At 41.4% G+C, this 21,339-nt stretch overlaps 1 protein-coding gene across 3 annotated transcripts in view; it reads right to left on the minus strand.

Moving 5' to 3' along the window:
* Window positions 1-21,339, minus strand: part of FAM172A (family with sequence similarity 172 member A) — a 270,192-nt gene that overhangs the window by 106,884 nt on the left and 141,969 nt on the right. For all 3 annotated transcript variants that reach the window (XM_040579311.1, XM_040579315.1, XM_040579314.1), the window contains one exon: window positions 7,622-7,741. In XM_040579311.1, the coding sequence (XP_040435245.1) occupies window positions 7,622-7,741 (120 nt within the window). The remainder of the gene's footprint in view (window positions 1-7,621; window positions 7,742-21,339) is intronic.

Below are 21,339 nucleotides of genomic sequence, written 5' to 3' on the forward strand. Positions count from 1 at the left end.
AGCCATCCTTTTCTCTCACCCAGCAGCAAGGCTGAGGGGGCTGGGGGATAAGCTGAGGAAGGGGAGGCCTACACGGCATTTAAACTAAAATGCCAAAAAATGAGAAAAGACACGCAGCTACGGTGCTTGGAACTGCTTAGTAATCGTTCATCATCCCTCTGTCTCTTCCCGTTAAGACGATCCTTCCAGACTGCAAGCTCTTCAAGAGAAGGCATTACTATGTGATTGCTACCGCGGTGCAAAGGGATAATAAAAATAAATGGTAGCAAGTGAAATAACGATGCCAGCATACACTTGTCAATTTACTTATTTAGGTTGAGAGTGGCCTAAAATGTTTATCTGCTGTGTTAAAATGGGACTGTATGCATATGAATATGTATATACATACCCCCCCCCTTCCTTTTTGTGTGTATGTGTCACTAAAAGCCAAATGTGATCAAGAGGTTGCTCCCTGTACAGCAGGCAGTGACACGTATTAAGATACTTCAGTCTGTTTTTGCTCAATCCATTGCTTGATTTCCTTACTGCTGCAACCCCTCGCCATGGGACCTGCAATCCCTTCTGCTTTCCGCCACAAGCTGAATCCTGTGCATTTCAGAAAGCATTAGCAAAAATGAGACTGCTACTTCCAAAAGTGAGTCAGGTGGGAAAAAAGTTGTTTGCAAACCTTGGTGTTTGGCAGTTTGACCTGGTTTTGGGTGACACTTGGCGCTTCCAGTGGAGTGAACTGGAGTACAGAGAGGTGCCAACTCCAGAAAAGTTAATCCAAACTGGGTTCAATTGTTCGTGGCTGAAAACACACACCTGCACGCACTGACTTTCACCGGAACACGGGCTCCTGGGTCACACCAAGGATCGATGGTCCCAGCCAATTACTCACATAACTCTTGCCATGTGTAGGTCATGCTGGGTAGCAGCTTTGTCCCAGTCCTCCCATTCCCAAACAGGCCTTCCTCATCCAATGGTGAGAAACCTCATTCCACCCTAGATTTCTTCATGACCGGTTTTAATCCATTTGTTCCTGTGCCAACATTGTTCTCTGGCTTACATGGCTCTCCCTCCCCGCTGTTTACTCTCCCGATGTATTTGCAGCGTGCTACCAATCCCTCTAGGCTTTCCTTCGCCGGGCTGAACAAGCCATGCTTTTTAAACTCTGCTCCTGTAGCAAATACAGAATAGACACTGAACTTTCTTTTTCTTCAATAGCTACAAAGTTAGTGTACGAGCATCAGAAGATTACACAGCTCTCATGAAGACTGATAAGCCTAGAAGGTGCACGTGCTGTTTCTACTGCTGTATCGATTCTGTTGCTCGTGGTAGGCAACATGTCCAGCTGGCACCACATCATGGCACGCCTGAGCATCCTTCATCGTTTCTAGTAAAACAGGCTCTCCATTGCCCTGAGTGTAATGACATCTCTTCCCCATATCTCCTCCGAACTGAGTTAATCTTCCTGAATGTCTCAGATTATCTCAGATTAATCTCACCAGCATGACGGCCAGCATTAATATTTCCCTTCCCGGGACAGAAAGAGCTAGAAAATAACAGGATCACATTTTGCTCTTTTGTTGCATTCTCAGGTCATTCACTTACAGCCATCGGCGATGAACCCACATGTCTGAGGGCTTCATGCCCACGTGTCCAAGGAACCATCCCTGCTGTTCTCTGTTGGTAAGATCGCTCCTTGTACACAAATGCAGATGACTAGCCAGCCAATGCCTAAGCGTCCTGAAGTTTGAATTATTTCCTTTAATTTCTATTACTGCAGAAATTCTACTTCTGAATACCGATGGTGACTTTGGCACTTCATGCCAGACACCAGTTTCGTTAGTGCATACTTAGTTTGTGTGCCCATATCAGTAACAGAAATACTAAAAGAAACACGCCCCAGAGCTTGTGATCCTAGTTCTGTCCAACCCATTTCACACAACCCACTGCTGCTTCTCCATTAGCTCCTCTTGTCCACCCTCATTTCTCGTTTGAACTTTTTCAGATGAACAAGCATTTTTCCAAGAAGCACAGCAAAAGTACAGCTTAAATAAATAACAAAATGGAGCAAATATCCCGTTTTTACTTTTACACTTATTTTTCTGAGCCTCCCTACCTGAGTCAGACCTCACTCAAAGCAGTGCTAATGTAAGCCCACAACACAAAAAAAGGTGAGACCTAAGAGAGCAGAGTTGGGTGAGATGATCTGTCCAAAGACTGGACATATAACCCAAGTCCCCATAAATCTAGAAGATAGCATCCCATACTACTCTCCCAACTGACAAGCAACATCTAAAGAACATCTTCCCCCCCCCTCCCCAAGTTTAATTCTCACAAAGTCTTGAAGCACAGTGATATTTTGCTTTGTTTCTTCACAACATGCACCTTGGTCACTGACGTGTTTTTGCTTCTCCGGTCTCCACTTCCAGCTCTCTCCCACGCTTCCTACAGCTATAACAGACCTTATGGTACTTCTGCTGCACATCGATTTAATACATCAGCCAGAGGAATTAAGAGTTGCATATCCACAGCACCTGCTCTAAGCTAATCAGTTCTTGAGCCAAACCAAATATAAAAAAATGAGTAGATAGGTTTATTTATATAAGTATATATAAATAAACCCCCACATATAACAAACCATTCAATCTGAAATTTCAGGAAATTAAATTAATGAAAAGCTAATGACAGGTTCACAGCCCAGTCATTAAGGCTCTTGTATTGCATTTTGCCTGTGCCAGAACACTGATGCAGCCCCAGAGACTCCCAGGTAGCTCAGCAGGTGGCCGTTTATCATCACTGTTATTACGGCACCTCTCAGCTCAAGCCTGGGTCAGGTCCTCACCGTACTCAGCACAATACAACAGAATGAAGTGGCAGTGCATTGCAGCGCATATCTCAAAATGATGGACCTAAAATTATCTCAAATGGACAAAATTGGCTGATTTTGATGGAATTAGGACACTACAGTGCATGCAGTAATTTGAACAGTGTGTTTTAAAGGCTCTTGTTTTTACAAAGCTGGCTAAAAATATGCAGACACACAGAGACGTGCACACATACTTTTATCTACACCTTTGTGCAAATTGTCAATATATACATCCATCATTTTAGCCAACAGACTATCATGAATAGTTTCTCATCTGCTCAAAAACAATGAACCTACTTTCCTTCTCCTAACTTAATTATATTACACTCCCCTGTGCACTTTGTATTTTTACAGCAGTATGACTGCCGTAAGCTGGAGATACCACTACTGATTCTCACAATTTTGTCACAATTCCCATGGTACTTGGTGGGTTTTTTTTTTCCCTTAAAGATATTACTAAACTAAAATTAAAATAAAAAAAGCAACACTTTTGGTTCATAAGGTGCTGAGGAAACCCTTGAAAATGCAAAGCCTAAGGTCTCAGCAATACAGGAGGCAAGCAAGCGAAACCTTCCACAAAACCTTTTTTTTTTTTCTTTTTTTTTCCCCTAAAATCTCAGGATACTGAATACCTAATTGACAATTTTGAAAGCTTAGATTTAACAATTCTTCTCGTGATTCCAAAATGAGTAGTTGTCATGTGTTTTTTACAATGATGGACACAGCTAGTTTTTTTACATGTCACCCAGCATCCTAGGACCACCCTTCCTGCCCCCACTCCATGCAGCCAGGCCTTGATGCTGTAATTACATCTGCAGGGGATGGCCACAGCACTCAGGTAGGCACGGGGGCACAATATATCTTTTTTCCTGTGCGGGTCTTTCATGGAGGCAATGACAAGGGAAAACATTCTTTTTAAAGCAAAATAATTGTAAACTCACAAAATTTGGCAGAGAAACTCAAAGGAGGCGTTGTACCAGAAACTTATTTTCTGTAAACTAAATATAAAATTGACTCCATCAACTTGAAATTCTCACTTTCTGTTAAATTTCATAAAATTATTATAAGCTAGGAGTTGGGAAAGTTCCACACTTTACTGTCAACTACAGCAAGCTGCTTCTGAAAATAAGTCCCCGACTACACTGTGTAAGGGATAACAGAAGTAAGAGGCTTGTGTTCATGAATCATGGCTTGATTTTTTCAAAATCAGTAATTAGCAGAACACAGTGACCCAACAACTATTTTTTAGTGGCTGTGTATTCAAAAAGCAATTTATGTGTAGGTATTATTAGATACATATTTAATTTCAAACCACAATTACACACAGTTTTAATTACTAAATATTAAGATACATTTTAGCATATGGTTTACAATTAGCATTTGTAATTCATGCTATAAACAATACAACTAACTACATTTATTGGTGGAACTTTACTTCCCACACATGTTCAATCACTTTCAATTATTCTGCTAGTAATCTATGACCCAGCAAGGTGCAGAAATGGTGTGCCTACGCTGCAGCTACTGGGTAACAGTTTCTGTGCATTCAAGCATGGTATTACAGACTCACCCTGTTTTTCTTAAACCTCACACTCACAATCATGCAAAAATGGAGATTAAAAACCTGCAGAGACCAATAAAAACGTTAGATGCTGTGGCACGTATTTGAAAATTGCAACCAAATTTTACTGGTTTTTATAATGAAGGACTTCCAAACCACAGCCTGATTTTTATGGTGAAATGAAATTTGGAATGAAGAACAGGTTCGGCCACCAAAGGTTTGCAAACGAAAATGTTCCTCCTTTGATACCAGTTTCACCTGTGGTGGGCGTACTTGCTTCCTTTTCATGTGGAGTTTCCCACCAAAATGCATGCCCACACCCCAGCACCAGCCCTGCAGTGGGACAAGGGCAGAGTGGAGCTGCTGTTCCTGCGCCAGCTCCTCCAGCGGCTGCCAACAATGGCGCGTCCTGCCCCGCGAGGCTGAGCGCTTCCCCATGCCGTGCCGGGGCAGCCACAGCTCTTCCCACGGGATGCTACTGACAACCACGAACGAGTTCTTGCTTCATACCGGGTTTTTCTGGTTTTCTGTGCTTAATGCCAAGGCATCAGGTTTTCATCGAGAGCCTCACGCCACGACACAGTGATGAGCTGGGGATCGCGGTGATGACTGCAAACGATCGGGACAGACCTCGCAGCGCTGAACGTGCAAAGCAAATTTGAAAGATACTCCCTGAAAATGCGAACGCTTTTGGACTTTTTTGCTTGTTTTCTTTTTCCCTGCCAGCACAATAGAACGCAGAGGGCCCAGGCAGAAAAACCTTCATTCCAAATTAAAGCCACATGCTTCACGCTGCTCTCCTGCAAGAGGCACGGCTGCCGAAGGAGCAGCTGTGCAACAGGTCTCCACCACGACTGTAACCTACAATTTTATGCATCAGTTGACCCAAAGACTCTTGCATGGTGAGTGCAGAGGTGGTACGGTTGCTATATGGTGTAGCTGCTCCATCACCCTCATTATGTCCCCCCCACAAAGCATGAAAAGAAAGTGATCAAATATGTATTTGTCATAAGACAGTAATTGCCCATCAGCTGTTCAATTTTTTTTTTTTTTTTAGTTCTTTACAATTACAAAGTGCCATATGGATATAAAGTTGAAGAGAAAGGAGAGCATAACAAAATAAAATCTTAGAAATTAATATTGTGATAAAACAATTCAGAGTTTATTTCAATGACACCTGCTTCAGTGCATGCATTATTTAATTAAACTGCTTTCACTGGAGCTCAGATATCAAACCACCTCCACCAAAACCAGGTGTTACTAACCTTTGACTTTTTTTAAAAAACAATCGCACCACATTAAATATACTTCTCGGGTCTAGTTTTGCATGACAGATATGTGATGTGCCAATGGTTATATATTATATTCTTCCTCTCAGGCATGCATCTCCTGCAGAGACAGCAGACTACAGAAGCTGACCCTTACTGAGACCATCTTGTCTCTCTGACAAAGCTCCTTTTTAACTTCTTACTTACTGGTTGCTTCCTGTGATGGATAAAAACTTTAGCTCAGCTTGTGATAATTTCACAGGCCCTGAGCACCCTGACCCTGGAAGCCCCAAGGTCAGAAGTCAAGTCTTGTTCTGAAACATCTGTGTGCTTCATATTAAAGTAGAACAAAAGTGAAGAAATATCCACCAGTGTGACAAGAGAAACAGGCAAAATGGGAATGACACATTGGTCATCTGTTACCCATGCCACCTCAAGCCACTGACTGCAATGTGATGAAAAAACTCTCCAAGACTCCTTCGAATAAGCACTTTGTTTAGGAAACACTGAGAGAGGTCTCCAGCTGATTCCCACTCCTGCCCTGTGCTAACCGTACGTATCCGTAGGTGTCCTGCAACCCAAACAACGCGGCTTTACAAAACCTACAGAAATTCTGCTAATGCTTCACTTTGGACAGACGAGGAAAGCCAAGACAGAAGGGATGCTCCCTACCCTTCACTGCGTCTGAGGAGTAACAGGCATGCGCAAAGCAACCCATTTCTTGCCCAGAGTTGTGATCATAAAAGGAATTGTTCATCTCCACAAAGCTGGCCTCTTATAAAGTTTTGCAACTATTTACCAACCTGGTAATAAAATACCTCTGGAAAATGACCAGCTGACCTGTTCTCAAGTCTCTAATCAATACATATCTTACATGTTGTAAAAATACTCTTCTAGAACACAGGGAAAGTCAAAATGGCCTTAATTTCTACAAATGAAAAGGATTAACAAAAATATTGTGTTCTTAAAACAAGACAAGTGGTCCTACTCTGGATTCTTCTTGCTACTTAGAGAAGTACAAGATTGCAAACAAAACACTCATGCATGCATTTTCTTAACTGAGGCATTCATCTTATGCCAGGCAGAAACCACTTTTACTAACTTTCATGCTAAACTGATGTGTTACAGACAAAAGATGTACTTCAGCTCATTCCTGTGTCTATAAAACCAATTGCAATGTTCTGCAATATACGTTTTCACAATAAACAAGGAGCTTTTTTTTTTTCCTTTTTACCACTTTTCTTCAATAAACATGTTCTGATTACACCAGCATGTCACAATTAAATCAGGAGCCTATAGCTACACTTAAAAAAAAGTATACAGCTTCAACAGGCAGCTTCATATAGCAGGTGGGGTCAACAATCTGCCTTCAGAGACAAGGGTGAAAGACTGACAAGCTGGATGTTCAGCAGTCCCAGCACCAGCAGTAGGGCAGCTCTACACTGAGCAGAGTCCCCCCCACCAGAACCTAATAAATGAAAAAAAAAAAAAAGTCTTCCCAGCAACTTCTGCAGGCCTTTGTGGAAAACCTGCAAAACTGGGTAAAACCCCCAAATCTCCCCTTGTCTTCCAATATAGTTCCAATCTATACCCAAAAAGGTGCATTTGTTAATGTGACTTTAACACTGTTTTTGTACATTCTCAGTCTTTCTGCCCCAGAGCACAAACCCATTGAGCGCTGCCCCTTGGTGCATAGCCTGGACACAGAGGATCTATGTGTTTTGTCTTCCCACAGTCTTTCGGGTTTGCGCACACTTGGGACCTTACTGACTAACCCAAAACCAGAGAAAAACGCAGTGACCTTCCAGTTGCAAAGAAATCCTCACAGATCTGTATCTGTTTGAAGTTGCTCCTAAATGGTTGCTTTCAAGAAGGTGATCACGAGGAATATAGGAAAATCTGTGAAAGGCAAGAAGGCAATGGAGAAGTCACACTTACCAACTCTACAAAGGCAAGTCCACCGTAACTGTGAGCAACAAAAACCACGTTCTCTGCAGCTGACTGGGAAATAAAATGGTCCCAAACATAAACTGCATGTTCTTCAGGAGATCCATTATCCTGCAGAAAGAAATTATGTTTGCGACAATTACCTTTTAAACACTGGCAATTCTGTCTAAAAGCAACATGTTCCTATATGATAAAGTGTTTTGTTAAAACAAACCTCAAATGAATATACTCCAGTGTCAAAAAAAGAACAGATTAATTTGTCTAAATAAAAGAAATTTAAGATTGCAATTTAAAGGCAGTAAAACTGTTGCTTTACTGTGGCTTATTTTAATAAATACAACAAAAATTATGCATCTGCAAAATTTTGTCTAAATACCATGATGGTAATTCAGCTAAACAGAGGCATTCAAAGAAATTATGAGCCACTGCTCTGATTTTCATTCTTTTGACAACTCTTTGTCAAATGTTTGTTCACTGATGGTTTGTTTAAAGTAGTTAAGCCTTAGTCTGGTAAAACAAATAAAAACAAGTAGGAACAATATAAATATAATTTCAGTCTTTACAATTTTTTCATATTATGGGCCAATGGAAATCTGCCAAAGATTAAAATTATGGTATTTGCAACTACCCTTTTGCATGCAATTTTTCGCAACTGCGGACTACAAGATACAGCACAGATAAAACACCTCTTGACTGCTCACATGTCAGCCATTACTTTGGAGTCTGTGGTAGTTAGGGGAGGCTTTTCTTATTATTATGGAAAAAGAATTTGTGAACGCCAGTCAGTGTAAGCGTCACTGAAGGCATGGGGGTGATTTACACTGATTTTAGCACACTCTCCTCAAACATCGGTGCTCTGTGCTCCCACCTGTACCTCAGAGGTTCTCAGAAAGCCCTGCACACTTCTGTATTTTACTTATTTCCCAGGTTGTCTGTGTCGTAACTACAAATCTGTCTAGTCCCAGATGACGAGAGTAAGATGCTCTGCTAGCTCCCCTGCCCCACCAGGGTTTCACACCCTCAGCACAGCACTGCAGGCACTTTCCAGGCTCTTTTGTGCCAGGAAGAGCTTATCAGTCAAGGTCATGTCATTTCCTAAAATTTGCATCCCTTTCCTCCTTTGCTGTGCTCCACCAGCAGCTTCATACCCCTGGGCGACTGAGATGCAGACCCAAAGCCTCATTTCCTTGGGGGAAATAAAGCACAAACCAGCAAAAGCCATCACAAGATGCTTATTATATAGTCTGCATTATTGTAACTTTACCAAGAACACTGAAGTGATTTAGGTCTTAGTCCCAGCCTGCAACTCAGTTTTGGGAATTTAAGCTCTTATGAGTGTCTAAAATCAATGGGAAGACAGACAACTAAATAACATGGTGGATTTAGGCTTTTACTTCCATTCTCACACCCGGTTTCCTAAATAAGAGTGAGAAGGCTAGAAATCTTTATGGATCTGGACCCAAAGCTTTTAAAACAATTATGTGCTTTTATATTTTTTTTTTCTCTAAGGTAGCAGCGATTAAAATGCATTTATCAAATTTGCCAAAAAGCACTGAAGGTATTCTTCTTAACCGTGGACAGATTCTGCTCTTGATTGACTATGACAGAACATATTTTTAACTAATTATGTATCAACTATTGTAAACCACCTCAGCATGAGAAAGGGCTTATTTCCTTTCAACCCTGTTTGAAATTTGATTGTAGAGATAAGTAAGGGAGGTAAAGACTCCTCCCTTTCTGAGGAAAGTGGGAAGTTTTTCAAAAGAAATTGCATAAAGAAAATATGATTGACAGACCAGTTATTAAGATAAAGCTGAAGGACAACTTGAACTGGTGTTTCCTATGGAAAAGTGATGTACACTAAGTATGATATGTATGGAAAAGGCATATTAAAACACTGGAAGAGTTTTTAAATGACTAGTTTATCTAGAAGATTTACTTTAGTTAAATATGCAGTAGGTATATGTTTGCTAAATAATAACGTTATCAGTAATTCTCTTAACAGCAGTTTTTGTACAGGTACGTAACCCTGCTTTAACATTCTGACAAAAAGAGGTGGTTTCTGGTTAATATTGCCTTTTCAGGTATTTCATGTTACTTCTACAGGCTGCTGGGAAAAGCACACAGGTTTAGGTTTCCATAAGACTAAGACAGCAGCAAGAAGCTTCTAAAGGGTTCAGAAATTCAGCCCAAAAGAGCCTCCACCAATTAAAGCATAACCAGCGGTCTAGTAAACCGAATCATTAACTGCACAGCTTCACAGTCCAGTACAAAGACTCAATCCTATTATTTCATAAAGGCAATAAGAAATGAGCTGGAACAAGTTAGATATAGACTGTAACTACAGTTTCCTTTGTTACCAGTGAAAAAAAAAAGCCATAAAAAATGTCAGGATAAACTGTGTTGCTGTACACACTCTGCTAAACCCTAAACAAGGTAAGAAAAGCACATATGTGTGAGAAGGAGTTCGGGAGGAGTCGTGTATGTCTAGAAGAAAAGCTCTTTCTTCAGAGCATCTGCTTATATTTTTCCCCTTGTAACAAGCCCGTCTTTTAAACAACTCAGATGGAGAATAAATCGGCGCTGTGTCCGTACAAGAAACATCTGGCTGCAGGAGTGGGCACTGCAGAGTACGGCCGGTCTCCTTTGGATTTCCAGTGGTGCTGGGTCCATCAGGATTAACCTCCTCTGCCTGGCCAGGGTTAAATGATGAGGCTGGATGCTGCAGTTTTAGCATGAAAGGTGACAGTTCGAGGCAGCTGTTGCTTTTCTTCTTTTCATCACAGCTAAATACAATGCACTCAAATACCACCTTGCTAAATTATTTGATGCAGTGGGAGCTCCTTGGTCATGCTTGACATAATTATCTATATGACTGTACAGAAGGGGATGGAGACATCAGGCTACATCCCCCAGAAGGCAGCTGAGGCTGAATTCGTCCTCATTTGGGAAACAGACTGAGATGGAAAGGTGCTGGGAGAGCTGAACTTAAATTTGCAGCTGCTGAAAGTTGGTCACCTATAACCAGTAATTCTGGGTCTAAGGAAGTGGTCTGATTCTTTGGAGGTGTGGAAGTCATATAACTGTGGGTCTCCATCCCTCTGAAAATCCACACCCCCTCCTACACCCCCATACAGAATTAGAAATAAAAGAAACAAAAGTTAAGAAGCTTGTCATGAGAAAAGGCCTGTACAATGCTTAACGAAAAGTAACCCCAAACCAGGCACTTACGGGGTTGCTGCTGCTAAGGTACCTCCTGACTGGAGTCCTGCACCCCAGCTCCGTGGTGCTTGGTGGGGGATGGAGCAGATGCTGTGAGCACAGAAGATGCAGCCTTCGCCTGTGCTCCCATCATGCAAAATACTACCCGCCTCCATTTTTCATGGAACACTATCAGTAAGACTTAGCCTTTAATTAACTAATAAATGAAGAGACGTCCATGCCTTTTTCCTAAAAAACATTGCATTTTCGCTCTTTTCACCAACAGAAATAAAACGAATATACCTCATTTGCTGTCAGTGCCTACCAATGCTACGGAGACTATCAGATATTGACCACCTGTCATACTTGCATGCAGCAAATCCCACCACTGAAGATTGCCTTGGAAATAAAGGTGGATAAAATCATTTAACACAAGTGTTGCCAAGGAATTTTAGATTGCTGATGTTATATTTACTCATTTTCCTGAATGCTAGAGGAGGTACACATTTCTGGAACCTGCTATAAAAGCAGCATCCACAAAAGTAATATAGAATATAAGCACCCAGGTAGGTGCATGGGGCGGCTCATCAAAAAGATGCTCTTGCCACATGGACATACTCCTTTTGAATGAGAAAAGATCATCAAGTGTTTGCAAGTAGAATGAAATTTTTATTTCATTTTGAAGAGATGAGTATTCACAAATACTGGTTTAAGAACAGAACAGATTCCCTTTTCTAGGGATAAAGGCTTTCCCCCCAGTATTTTTTAAACACTATCTCTTAACTAGGTATAAAAAATGTCTCACTTTTTAAATCAAAATAGTGATTGCTCAAAAACTGGTAATAAATGGTTAACAAGGAGCTTTTCATTTTAGTATCAAAGGTTTAATCAAGTAGTTCAACAGTACAGTCTATGAAAGTAATATGACAATGATTAATAAATTCATGTTTCTCATATATATGAAGCCATTTAATATCCCAGGGCCAGAACCTCTCCTACAGCCGCTGAGAAGCAGCAGCTTGCGATAGGGAAGAGGCTGCCGGTTGCTGATCTGCTTGGCTTCAACTCAAGTCCTGGCATGGGTCAGGGATGTCATGGGCTGCTCCAGCCCAGACCAGCTGGTTTTAGGGGGGACTTTACACCCAGAATGTCTAAGGTCCAAGCAACTACGTTGTTTCAGGGTCTATGCCACGCTAACAGAAACGCACTTGTATAAAATGCTGCTTGCTGTCTCTGTTTTGCTTTGAGAAAACTGGCTCGCAGATTTACAGCTCTCCTGTAATCGTTTTTAAGTCCCTGAAAACCCAAAATGATTGTGGGTAAATTCTCGGGCCATCCATTGTGCAAAAAAAAAGGAGGCAGAGACCACAGATTTTGGTCTGTCATTCTTCCCAGTATTGCTAGCACCTAATAGTTGAACGGTATGTAACATCTTAATGGCTGGGGCCATTAGGAATATGCAGATAAGCAGTGTGCACACAGTGAATACGGTGTTACGTTCTGTTGCATTCAAAAAACAGGTTGAATTTACTAGTGTAATATCACAGTCATTAATTGTTAAATACCAAGCTGAAGTGATGCAGCCACTGAAGCCTTATCAACTATGCCAGATTCTAACACCTAGACATTGCAAGGTCTGCAGTTATGATGGACTACCTGAGTTGATAACACATGGAATTATCTAAACAACATTTACATATTTGTGTAATTATTTCCTAAGGTTAATTAGCTCCTGCAAAGCAGCTTGCCCTTTGAGACTGCTTACCGTGACAGGTTCACATATTTCCTGTTTCGATGCCAAATTTTACAATTTTTTTTTTTTTGAAGTAACCTGTTGCTGGAAAGTTACAGTTGGGGCAAGAGCTGGAGGCCTTGAACTACTGTAGGCTTTACTGGGGCAGAGCAGCTCAGATCCCATCTTAAAACTTCTAATTCACTGAAACTCAAAAAAATCAAATCAAGAAAATCAAATTAGTTTTAAGCTCCAGTGACAGCTCTCTCCTTTTACTTTGTTTTTTTAAATCAGGGAGTTGGAATCACATTTTTTTTTGCGACAAGTGAAAAGTGAAATGCATACAAATAGGGAAATATGCCATACAACTGAATAGCTTTTTAACAATTTACTTGAAGGTGGTTTCTATAATTACCGCTTATCACAGCAAAACAATTTCTCCTTCTAGCTCGATAAGTTACTGTAAACAAGTATGGTACATGTGTTAAATATGGGTGAACAGAACTGCACACTGGCTGGGAGGCAGAGATGGAGAAGGCTCAGGTCTCTTGTCTCCAGTCCTTCCCTAGAGAGGTTAGACCCTTCCCCACCAGCAAGACCTTTGCAGTTCTGTACAGCTCATCCCATCGCCTCAGTGAGCCTTGGGGCACGCAAACTTTTGCAATCTCCCAACCCTTCTGAAAAAGCATTAAATTAAAATTGATATGTCATGTTAAGTATAACAACATAAACATGTAACCTAGAAGCAACAGCCTGTGACCGAAACAATCTGAGATGAAATAGTGTCTTCAGTGGAGACTGGCTAATGCTGGTATCTTCTGTACAATAATAGCTGTATTTTACTGTACAGAAAACTCTGCTCTATTAAAAGCAAATTGTATGTTTGAGGGTCTGAAATGAACAGTGAAGGGATACAGTTTGTTCCCTGCTGCTATGCAGTTCTTGATTATCATAACCTGACTCACGCCAGCATTGTATCATGCAGCACCCCTAGGTAATGGACCCAGTAAAAATTAAATGGATTTCACTGGAAACTCTCTAGAAAGCAACACTTTCACCAGCAAGTTAATATATGTATGTATGTATATGTATGTACGTGTATATAGAAACCAGAAGGCATGGGTGATGAATGCTGAAGACAAATGAATGGGGAAGATTTTAATCCATGCTCCTGCAATGGCAGGATCTGTGGAGCTCTGGCCTAATTAGGTGCTCAGTAAGTTAGGAGGAACTCTGCCACTTGCTGTAATACCAGCAGAGTTAAAACCAAACTCTTCAGTCCTTGGAAGAACCCAACAGCCCAGAGATGGGCATCTGGGGTTTGCCACCACTGGGAACAGCCCCTCTTAGCTCTGGCTCCTCACATCCTCCCATCACTGCACTCCCTTCTCCTCTGTGCTACTTCACTACTCCTTATACGCTTTCCCTCCTTTCACAACCTCAAATTAAAAAAAAAAAAAAAAAAGAAAATAAGGGTGATATCAAGTCTCTTTTGCCCTTTCCACCGCACCACCTCCTGTTCTGGCACGACCCTTTTCCAGCAGGTGCCCTCTCTTTTTCCTCCCCCAACAGCAGCCTTGTGAGTACTAAATGATGCTCATCAACTGCTACATTTTCCTCGATTCTTCTGCAAATGCTTGCCTTACGGGAGACAAAACCTGTTCCATTACAGTGGAACATAATGAAACCACATGATGGCTTATTATCACCCGAGAAGCTCCAAAACCTCACTGGAGGACAAGATCTAAGGGATCTGAAGGCAAGAAAGCTGGAACAGAAGGCAAAAAAATAGCCAGCATGTGATTTTTTTCCCCACAAAGACAGAAGCTGTGGTATTACAAGCAGAGAAGAGGAGGAAAGTAAGGAAAGGACAGGAAAAGAGTGGAAGCGAAGACCTTGTATTTATATTTTTCTGCAGCATGAGTACCTGAAGACATGACTTTACAGCATCAAACTCAGGCCATTTAACAAGAATTCATCTTTAATGGAGAAATTCCAATATGTTAGGAAGCATCCCATCTACTTGAAAATCTTTTTCCCCATTTTAATCACAGAATTGAAAGAACCCTTGCACAGATATTTCTGACATGCTTCCTGCTCCAGCCCAAGAGGTGATCACAGGAGGCAGCAGGACATTTTACTAATAGTAGAAATTGTATTTCTGCTTTACTTACTGAAATGGGTAACGCTAGTCCGTATGCTAAACTTACGGAGATACGCACACACGGAGAGAAGCTGCCTTTTGCAGAACTCTTAAGTAACTGGGTTTTCAGGAAGGATGGTGATGGACTGCTGTCTACACTGGGCAACTGCAGCTGTAGGAAATGAGACAAAAGGATGCTGCGCAAGACAGCAGATGAGGGTAACAACATCAAGATCACCTCAGCAGCAAAACAGCTGTGACTGGGGGAGAAGATACGGCGCCAAAAGCAATGGTGGAGACAATTTTGTAACAAATCTTAAATCTGACAACACATGCGTTGGGAATTCAGTTCAGCAGGTCTTAGCAGGTGTGCTGGGAAGCAAGGACAATGACTGAGCAGTGGGTCAAGGGAGTTATGTTAGTTGCTGCATCCTGAGTTGACTGAGAAAGAGATGGCTTGAAAGGAAACAAGAGGGGAAGAGATAAAATCATAACAACTGATGCTTTGGCCTTGAAAGTTTGAATGGAGGACATGTTTCTTTCCTCCCTTCTTCTATGGGCTCTGTATGGGTTTTATTTACATACTTTGCCCCATCACAACAACAAAACCCAGCAGGATTTGATCAGCCGTGTAGGTGGCAGAGTGGGTTCATGGTCACCAGCATCTGGTGTAGCTCTACAGAAACACGGAGCATTCAATCTGCAAACGCTCAACACTGAAATAATGTAAATACATTATTGGTGAGTGAACGTTATTTAATTCAGCAACTGTATTGATATGTATTCAAAACCAGTCACATTGTATTTTCCCTTACTTATGACCTTAGCAGGGATTAAACCAAGAGCCCTCAGATGTAAACCCACCAGTCCCTTCCACTTATCTGGCAGGAATAATTGGGGAAATGCAAAGACCATATTATCTTTTTTAAGGGCACTTTCTGAGATGGGGGCAAGATATATACTGTGGCAGTAGGCAGCAGCTGCTTTTCAGACAGAAGGAGAGACCAGGTATCAGAGTAGTGAAGACTGGTCGTTTGCAGAGTTGCAAATATAGACAGCATTGCCGAGGTTATTATTTGGCACATGCCTTCGGAAAGCAATATGGCAAAGTGACTTAAGGTTGTGTTTTTCGTATTACAGATCTCAGTCTTATTCCCAGACCTATCTGAGGCGATTCCATGTAATTCCTTGTGCCTATTTTATTTGTGAAGTGGGCCAGTGATGGAAGTGTTCCCTATACAGCTCATGAAGCCCTAGGAATAAAGATGTGTGTATAGAGTCAGCAGCAGAAAGGAAGACCAGAAATCTTACGTTTTGCAGTTAAATACACATCATATTAAATGAGAGAGCAGTCCCACCTCCAAAGCTCCCAACAACTCATCAGGAAAGCAGGCAATCTTGACAGACCCGCTAACTGAACACGTAATACATGAAACGTGCCGTATCTGGCATATCTAATACCTAAATAAAAGATGTAAAACAAAAACGCATCTGGCAGACTGAGACAATATTTAAACTGTCACCATCAGCGGAAAGGGGATGAAGGGATGGCTTGGGAGGATGCGCCGATACCCGCGCTTCCCTATGGCTTGAACTGCTGAGATTAGGTTTAAAATGACAAGTTTTAGCTAATGCAAGACTGATGATATCTAGCCAGGTTTTTTACATTTCATGTTCTGGCTCCTCCCTGGGGCCCCTGTTCTCCCCAGCTCCCACTGCAATTACCATCCAAGACGACTTTGGATCCTGTCCCACTTTTCCCACTTCAGATGCAAGCTGGGCTTTCCCTGGTGAGGGTGGTCAGGAAATAAAATTCAGACGTATGCTATATATATGTGGGAACAGAGGGAGCTTGGATCCTAACCTCCCTCAGGGCAGCAGGAGGGAGCTACTTTTCCCCTTTATATCCAGCTTTATTGCACACAAGAGAAAAAACCGAAGCAACTCCAAGCCAGAAAAGAGCTTTCCCAGCTAAGCCTTCAACTAACTTCGTTTCCGACCAATAACCTAGACCTGCTTCTGGACTAAAAAAAATCCCAAACCACTCCTTCCTCCCATTTCCAGAGTGCTACAACCACCCCTGCTTGGTGAGGAACAAGCTGACCGTGGAAACCAAAACGTTCTTTCCACCCTCCTGGCCACGGGACATGACTCCGATCCCTCATTTATAATATTTCAACAGGCAAACAATGGCCCGAAACCACAGACCGGAGTCGTCAGCGCCCACAGCTATTCTTCACAGAGGTGCCAGTGGTCTCAGCTGCCTTAATGCACCGCTGATCTAATACTGCATTTCAGTTTTGGCAAATGCAGGTCTTCGCAGGAGGCCTTCAGAGCGCTGGCACATCAGGACCATGCAGGTGTTACAGCAATATATGAGTGTTTTTAACAGGCTGGGGCTGCAGGTGGAATTTCTTAGCTCTGCATTTGAAATGGAAGTTGAGAGCAGTGAGCTCGGCTGCAGATCCGTGCAAAAAATACACGCACAAAGCAGCAAACTTTACCTGTGTTGTTCAATCCGCGATGGCTCCATGCAGCAAAGGCTCAGCCTTTTCGCACGGTGAATGTTTTCTGCTGTGAGGTTGCTGTGTTCAAACGCCCTCCCTGTTTCTTCAGATTTTTGTTAGGGAATTCGAAAGACTTTGTAACTTGAAGGGGTTTGCTGTTTACAAAGTAAACCCCAGATCTCAGGCTAAATTAATTAAGTCTCGAATGTTATTATAGCATCATCTCCCTGGCTGAAGTATCTATCTGCTTGTCAGCCAGGGTAAGACAACTTTGTCAGGCTGTTGTTCCAGCCTGGATTTTCCCGTTTCTACTTCTGCTGGAGTCTGGCATGTCCTGTCATCACCACCTAAATGTCTTCTGGTAAAGCACAGGAAAGGAGACCGCAAAGAAGAAAAACTAAAACAAAATCAGCTTCCCTGTGGCTTTTAATCACCATCTCCAGCCAAATCTTGGGGTTTGCCATTTTAGATGATGGGTTGGTTAGTTTTTTTTAGTGGCCAGTTACTTCCTATTAAGCTGGAGAGCAAATAGTTAAAAGGTTTCCTTCAGAGCAGATCTTGCCCCTGAATATCTGCAGTATTCTTTCTGTTTATATTTTTTCCAAATTGACAGTCACGGTAGGAGTTGCCCAAGCCATTTATTTTATCATTAGGACAAGAATGTAAATAAACACAAATATGACATTTGTCTTTTTTAGTCTGGAGACAAGAACACTGCTGACTCACCAAGAGGAAAGAGGTGCAGAAGAGAATAGGAGGAAGGAGGGAAATGAATCAAAGGAAGTTTTACTTTAGAAAAAAATAACCAATTTCCCTTTCAGCTCTCTGTACCGACCTTTGAATTTTTGCTCTTTTGGTATTTTTTCCCCCTTTCCATATAACTTGCAGCATTCCAGGTGAAGGAAGCCAGATTTTGAAGTAGCATCTTTTGGCAAACAACTTGGAAATTCTGTATGGGAAAACTCGTCAGACTGGTTGTGTGGAAGCAACTCCTCAGACCAGTCCGGTCTACATGGTCATACCACAGCTACTGACAAACACCTGCACAGTTTACGTGAAAATCCCCATGCCATGGTGCCCTGAGCATGGTATCTGCCAGCCCCTGAAGGTGGACTTACCTATTCTAGTTTAAGGAACAACTGCAGCAGTTTGGCCAGAGAGACCCCAGTTGGTAACCCCCCCCCCCTCCCAAGACTGGGGCAGTTGCATTTCAGTACCCTGCTGCTGGTACGTACCCCCTGCATTTCACATGCATCTTTTTTATGCCTCCTCATACTTTCTCCTTTCCAAACTACTTCATCTCATGGATCGAGATTCTGCCCACAACATACTTCTGTCTACTGTAATGAACATCACCAAAGGCGTCCTTCTGTGTGACTGAATTATGGGAACAGAAAAGTATTTCTAAACCAAACCATCAGGTTGTATCTTTGCAGCTATCTCACCTACCAGCCCTGCTTCTGGCAATTAATAGATTAATTGTGGGGGCAAGTAAATAAAAAATGAATACAGTGCTTTTACAAAAAGAATTATACTTGCAAGACAGAGAGATCATGTCAGTTGTTTAAATGACTACATTGCATTTTTCTAAACACTAAACCCAATTCCCTTTGAAACGAATGTATCTGAAACATTTGAAAACTTGTAATGGAAGTCATGTAGAAGTGTTATTTTTCTATTTCCTAAAGTACTTAAATACTATTTTACTTTCCAGTTCTTTCAATCTGTTTATATGTTTTAATGAAAAACAGACTTTTTTTTTTTAACCATGCTATTGCAAGAAAAATAGCGTTTTGGCCAAGAAAAATGCAGATTTCCCCACCACAGGAAACAATGAATCTAACAAACTTCAACACATTTAAGTAAAACAACAACTTAGTATTTTCATTAACAGCTATGGCTTCAGAACAGAGCTCGGCAGTAAAGTCTCTGTTACAGAGTTTGTGTCTCTTACATGCACTAAACTAAATAGAACAGCTTCGCGCCGTATTTTTCTTCTTGACATCTCTGTCTCTATTTATTACACACACTCAAGAGCAGTTATTTAAGTGAAAGAAAGATTTAACAGGCTCAAAGCTATTTGATTTCTCCTAATAAAGAGAGCAAAGTGCTCAGTGCTTTAAGTAAACTGATATACTATTTATTTAATGCACAAAGATTTGCTGAAGTGCTTTAATATGCAGTGTACTATAATTAATTGTATTTGAAGTAACTGCCATTAGCTTATAAAATAATTACCTAAACAGATCACAAACACAATGTTAAATTCAGATTTGCGTTTTCTTTCGCTTCTTGTTTCGACAATCTGAAAAGTTGAATGTTGAGCTATTCAAGCCTTAATTCTGCTTCTCTGCTTTCCTGTCCAGACCCACCTCCGTTATTTTTGTTTCACAAAAAGACAAGCTAGGAAATGATCTTTAATCCTGACGAGCAACCTCAGGACTTGCTCGTTCTACATCTGGCTTGAACCCTGCAACTCCCTCGCGCTGACCGTTCTATTAAAGCAGGCTCTTTCCTGCTCAGATTAGCGATGGCATTGCAGCAGCGGTGCATTGCCACCGCCAAAGATCATTAGACATTAGATCACCAGCAATTTTCTTCTAACGCAGTGTCATTTTTTAACAACTCAAAACATCCAACTACATAACAGACAGCTTGGCTGTATTTTAAATTAGCACAAATGCTAAAGCCAGGAAATGCAATTCTCAGGATATCGGAACAAAAGGTTCGGAGAAAAAAGAATTCTTATATACCATAAGATTATCAGGACTAGACTGTCACACTGTGACCTTGCTGGCGTCTAGCTAATCTGACAATATTTGGCAGAGCATTGTTTCAAATCAATAACTAATTAACAAAGTACAAAAGAAGTTGTACTGTTTTTGAGGCTCCTTGTTAAAAATGGCTTTTGGTTGCACATGGGCAGAAAGGTCGCTTTTATGACATCTTCACGAGTCTTTCAACATCTTGCCACTGTCAGATTAAATTACTTTTAGCAATTAATTGTCATAAGTTAAAACAGAAGCACATTTGTTACAGCAGGTTGTCATAATGACATGGTGAGCAGTTGTTTTGATATGAATTTCTTCCACTGACCCTCTATCATATCTTAATTTTTTTGGTTGACCTAACTAGAAAATTGGGAGCAATCTTCTAACTCAGGCTGCACAGGGCAAACATTGGGGGTCTTACTGAGATTCTAGACTGAACAATAATGGAACAGAAATTCCAGAGATAACTGAAGACCTTGAGAATAATATATATCTTCTATAGAATATCTAACCTACAATGTCTGTCCCAGTGGGTGGGATAAGAAAAATAAACCCTCAAAAAAACACATGGATGTCGCTTTTGTTACTGTTAGAAATGGTCCTTGATGCTATTTTAATCTTTATTAGCCAACACCATGTGTTTGATGTGTTTTAAAACAAGGATTAAGTGGATCCAACATCTGCAACTTGCACCCATTTAAACCCTTGCTTCGTTTTGGGGGTTTGGACCTTACTGTGCTTCAATTAAAAATAATTCTACTCTTTCAAGTTCCTTTTGTTAAACAACTCTGTATCACGATGCACGCATATTGTCCGCCCTACATATTAGTCCTCTAACATTTGTCACATTTTGTGTGAGTTTGCTACAAAACACTGCATCAGGATGAAAACAGACAACAGTTCTAACAAAAGCCCCCTGTACTTATGTGAGAAATGCTAAACCCCATTTCAGCTGCCTGCTAGGCTTTGCCTTGCCACCCCATTACCAGAGCCTCTCTGAAAAAAAATCCAGTTTTCTCATCAACGATGGTGCAGAGCCAATAAAATTTATCAGGAAAAGATAGAAGCATTATTGATTGAGCAACTTCTCCTGCTTAGTATCTCAGGTCTTTCTTCTCTGAGGTCTGTTACCTATTGCTGTTGGGAGGGAAGAAATAACTCTGAGGGAGTAGCAAAAGCAAGAAGATGGAGAGCACATCCATGGGGTGTAGCCAGCAATGCGCTCATTAAGGTACACAATAGAAATGTTAATCAAGACCTTAAGGAAAAGAGTGTGAGGAGACAACGGTAACCTCCTGTACTTGGGTTTGTGTGGCAAGGCTTTGGTAGCAGGGTCTGCTGGGGGTGGCGTCTGT

Source organism: Falco naumanni, chromosome Z, assembly GCF_017639655.2.
Source record: "Falco naumanni isolate bFalNau1 chromosome Z, bFalNau1.pat, whole genome shotgun sequence".
NCBI lineage: Eukaryota > Metazoa > Chordata > Aves > Falconiformes > Falconidae > Falco > Falco naumanni.